Source organism: Dipteris shenzhenensis, chromosome 28 (assembly GCF_047967505.1).
Source record: "Dipteris shenzhenensis isolate YYH24624 ecotype China chromosome 28, Dip_SZ_1.0, whole genome shotgun sequence".
NCBI classification, from domain to species: domain Eukaryota; kingdom Viridiplantae; phylum Streptophyta; class Polypodiopsida; order Gleicheniales; family Dipteridaceae; genus Dipteris; species Dipteris shenzhenensis.
The window spans coordinates 26399083-26403797 of NC_141623.1; the positions used below are offsets into that span (position 1 = coordinate 26399083).

The window sequence follows — 4715 nt, forward strand, 5'->3', positions numbered from 1 at the left end:
AATAAACTCAAGATGAGATGCCATGAGCACTTCTTAACTCTCTGGTTTATCTGGATGATGTAAGTCATTTTGAGCATTTGTCTCATAGGTCCATGGCCTCCCGCGGACATTAATCTTAATCTCTCTCTCTCTCTCTCTCTCTCCAATATTCTCACACGATATCAACCACACAAAATCCAAATAAATGATACGTAAAAAGACACAAGGGAACAAATTACCCAAAAGATCACATTAACATGGACCTGAAAGGAAACCCAGAGTTCCAAATTTGCTAGTCTAAACACAATACTAGATATGAACTAACATGTCTGAATGAGCAGTAGATGCAAACGCTATATTTCTCTGCCAATTGCCATTGAAATACATTTGACAGATGTCAGCTATGGAATCAACATAACTACATCTGCATTATAATTATAATTACAATAAGGGAAGAAGTACAGTATAATTTCTGGCACCTCCAAGTAGCACGGTGACTACATCAACCAAGAAATGGGGATGAAACCCAGTGCATGACCCAATCTGAATGCCAGAAAGAGCACATATAGAGTCAAAAGCCCAATCCCTAGCAGCCTGGTTGGCTGCATCTTGCTGATTGGCAAGATTATTAAAGCCCAGACAAGCCCAATAACCAAAAAAGCTAGAGTGTGATATAAACTGTCATCACGAGGGACTGTAAAAGCCTCAGGCCGGGCTGCCCAGCTGCCCAATACTAAAGAGATACCTAACCCTATTAAAGTGTTGAACATTGGACCAGCATAGCAGCCAGACATGGCTATCTGCACCCCGTCTCCTCCATTGCATGCAAGGGCTATGTTTGCCATCAAATCTCCCATAGAATTCCCCCAAGCAAGTACTGTCAGTCCCAGTATAGATGGATCAATCCCTAGTATGGTTCCAAAGGTCACCAACAGAGCAACTAGTTCATTGGCTATTAGAAAAAACCATGTGATGCTCATAAAAAACCCTCCAACAACCCAAGGAAACAAAAAGCTTCTTGGAGGCCTTTCCTGCTTGGTTGTGAAGAATGCCAGCAATGCCAGGGAAATTCCTATCAAGGCTGCTCCAATATAGAGACCTCTGGTACTGCCGAAAGGATTTTTTTCTTGGGAATTGAGTACCAAAGCAACAAAAATTGGAGCCAATGAAGCACTTGCAATTGCAAAATTACGTGACCACCTATCGTCCTCAACAACAGGAATAGTGAGCCGCCTGGGAAGAGATAAAGGCCATTGCAGAACATACCAACAAATCCATCCTCCAAAAAAGGTACGGTGTGATTCATCTTGCTCCTCACTCCAACCCCACAAAGGCCTGGGAACCTCCCCCTTCTTTCCAAAGGATTGATGAGAATATATTGCCACGTTAGAAGCCCACATCCACTGTGGCAAAGATGTTCTCTCCACGCTAGCTTGGGTTGGCAATATTTCAGGTTCCAGCAAAGGACTATAGATTGAATCATCTTCTTCTTCTAGGAGAGATGGACCATGGGTGAAAGGCAAGGGCTGCATCTGGTGCCACTGTGGCTTTTGTGCTTTTCTTTTAAGGATCTCAGAAGCGGCAACAGCTACAGCATAGGCAGCATAAATAGAAAGAAAAGCTAGGGCTCCCCACAAATAAATGCGTCCAGCCAGCAGTATCACGAGCAGAGCCAGCAAAGTAAACAGAAAGAAGCACACGTCCCTGATAAAGCAATGCTTGTCTAGCTTCAGAGGCTGAGAGCTTGCGACTAGCAGACTAACCGAGCCAGCGACCACAGAAGTTATGAATACACTTCCTCCCAGCACACTGTTCAGACCAACCTGTCCAGCACCGGCTCCAACAAAGGCTGCAATGCTTGCAAATACATCCGGTGCTCCATTCCCAAGTGGAAGCAAGGTGACACCAGCAAGAGTCGGAGGGCACTTCAATAGCTTTGAAAGCTTCTCTAAAGAGCAACAAAAGTAGTCGGCAGCTGTATTTCCGAGTGTATAGAAGAGAACCAGAAGCCACAATGCGAGTACCAAATACCCAACGATCGGGACCTGGGCGCAAGTGCAAAAGAAGAACCGAGTGTAGTCGATGATGGAAGAGGAGCTGCACTGCGGCGAGCTTTTGACAAACTCACAGGGGCTGGAAAAACCGGAATGCTGTCTGACGGCTTCGCAAGGGAGGGAATCCATCAAGCCATGGGTGCGGTTCTGGGAATCTGGGGCTATATCGAAAGGACCCAATTGGCGAAATGGAGGCGATGGTGAAGCAGAGTGATGAGGGAGGGAGAGCAAGGACCTGGAGGAGGAACCCAAATGGGTTACAGGGTAGTGTTGTGCAGGTCTTTGGGAAAGGAAGGGATGGCCTTTGATGATGAAGAAGAAGATGAAAAGCATAACAGAAAGAATTTGACATAAGGGACTCAGGGCCAAAGAGGCCATTGGGAAGATGAATGGGTCTCCTTGAACAGCATTGGTGGCACTTGAACATCAATCAATGCCTCCTTCGTTGCCTCTATTTCTATATTTCTAACTTGTTGCGCACGCCCTTCATTTTCTCTACCTCAAAGGAATTCTTGTTTTTGGCCTACCCCTTGGGGGTATAACTGAGAGCATGGACCGGCTATCTCCACCCTCAGTGATGTAGACTGGAAGGAGGAGTCATCCTGGAGTTGCTACAGAGGAGTCAGAGAGCTTGTGATCAATGCTTCCACAGACGTGGAGAAAACCCAGCCATTACTATCACGTCTTCTAACAGACACAACGATGGTAATGGTGGCGATCAAAGGAAAGATGGAGTATAAGCACACCTACATGAGTGGCTCGGTAAGACCAACAATGACAATGCGTGCACTGAATGAGTTACTTAATATGCCATTGTACAAATAGAATGGTGTTAAAATAAACAAACTTTGGATGGAACACATAAGTACTATGCAACAATCTGAGGGCCGATGTAAGGATAGAATGCTGGAGAATGATGTGATCAGAATAGAGGACGAAGTGGCAATAGACACTTTGGTGCATGGTATATATAGGTGCCAGCAAAGTAGTTGATTGTGATGACAACCCCGTAACAATGGCACCCTTCGAAGGACACCCACCACTAAGCTTATTCAAGGACAAACATTGCAACGAGCTGGCCTTTCCTACGTTGTTTTTTGGTCATGCACGCTCGTATGAAATCATAAGCAAGACAAGCTACCAAGAAATAGCTAAATGGGAATTGAAAAATAAAGACATAAGATTTGCTCTTAATGTACATAACCTATTCTTCAAGACAATGAAAGTACTAGAGTAAAGCAGCTGTTGTCTTCAACGTGGGTGCGACTACAAAAAGGACAGCTACAAGGCAGAACTTTACAAGCAAGGGATGCAGTGCAAGACACAAACATCAATAGACTCCTACAGTCCAACATAGGGTATCGTGACTTCAACTCACTACGAACATCAGCAGACTACAAACAACGATTGACAAGAAATCTGTTCGCAATGTTGAGACAATTGGGACCACTTACTTTCTTCATAACATTCTTTGTAGCAAAGAAACTTTGGGAACCTCTAGTAAATTGCTTTGCATGACTTGAATATGCGATTCCCTGACCCCAAGAAATCCTCATGAGGGAGCTTATTCATTCCAATCCGGTGATAATGGCTCGGTATTACGTCCACAGATTCCAAGCAATGAAAAAATAACTCAAGAAGGATGAAAAAATATTAGGAAGGTTGAGCGACTACTTCTTCATCATGGAATAATCGTGGTAGCCAACATGACCATGGATTTCTATGGATTGAGGATGCTCCACAGTATGGACAATTCGAGGAAAATCAAATAGAGGAGTACATCGACAAATACATAACTTGCGACAATAGCAGACTCCAGGAGAATCATCATGAAATGCATATGCGCAAACATCGCAAAACATGCACTAAAAAAAGAAAATCATGCAGATTTGGCTTTCCAAGACCACCCATGAGCTACTAAAAAGATGGGAGCAATTGGAGAAAATGGACAAAAGAAACAAACATATTCATGAAGAGGAAAACAGAATTAGAGAACATTTGTCTCGCAGCTTACGTAAGCAGATACCACTTTTATGGAAAAATAGGAAAATAATGAAAAAAAGAAAGAATCATTTGTTTCAACAACTATAACAAATGATGCAGAGAATCATTACTGAGAGCAATGTCTACTGCTCCTACCATTCAACAGTACAGAGCACAAGCCACACAGCAACGATGATACATGGCATGACCTTTACCATATGAACAAAGAAGTGATTGAAGAAAGTCATTTGCAATTCAACAAGATCTTCCTAAAACTTTGATTTCCCCCTTCCCTTCCTTTCAAATAAAGCATGGCCCTCTTCCCTTGATGTCTCCATTTTACATTCCTCCTCCCATCATGTACATGCTTCTCTTCCCCCTCTCCCTTTCCCCTTGTGCCATAGTCTGTGAGCAAACTACGAGCTCAACATCTTCCACATCATCATCTTCAAACCCCAGAACAAGGCCAGAGAAGTATGACATAGTAGTTGACATGAACTTTAACAGCAAGCAACCAAAAAGCAACAAAATTTTAAGCTACAGGATAGGCATCAACAACAATGACATCTTCTATGCCCAAATGAGAAATTCAACATTCAACAAAGACAAATAGTGGACGATATTATGCTACAAAAAAGATGCAATCCAACAAAGTAAATTCATCTATTCCTTTCAGGGAACACAGGAGCTGGAAAAACT

General features: G+C 43.2%; 1 protein-coding gene across 1 annotated transcript; it reads right to left on the reverse strand.

Moving 5' to 3' along the window:
- Positions 1-258: 258 nt before the first annotated feature.
- Positions 259-2474, reverse strand: LOC147883387 (cation/calcium exchanger 4-like). The gene has a single exon (XM_087399878.1). It carries the CDS (start codon positions 2409-2411, stop codon positions 477-479), a length of 1935 nt encoding a protein of 644 aa, XP_087256004.1. The 5' UTR covers positions 2412-2474; the 3' UTR covers positions 259-476.
- Positions 2475-4715: the final 2241 nt, after the last annotated feature.

Coding starts and splice junctions, on each gene's coding strand:
- LOC147883387 (XM_087399878.1), bottom strand. CDS start 2,411: ATGGCCTCTTTGGCCCTGAGTCCCTTATGTCAAATTCTTTCTGTTATG.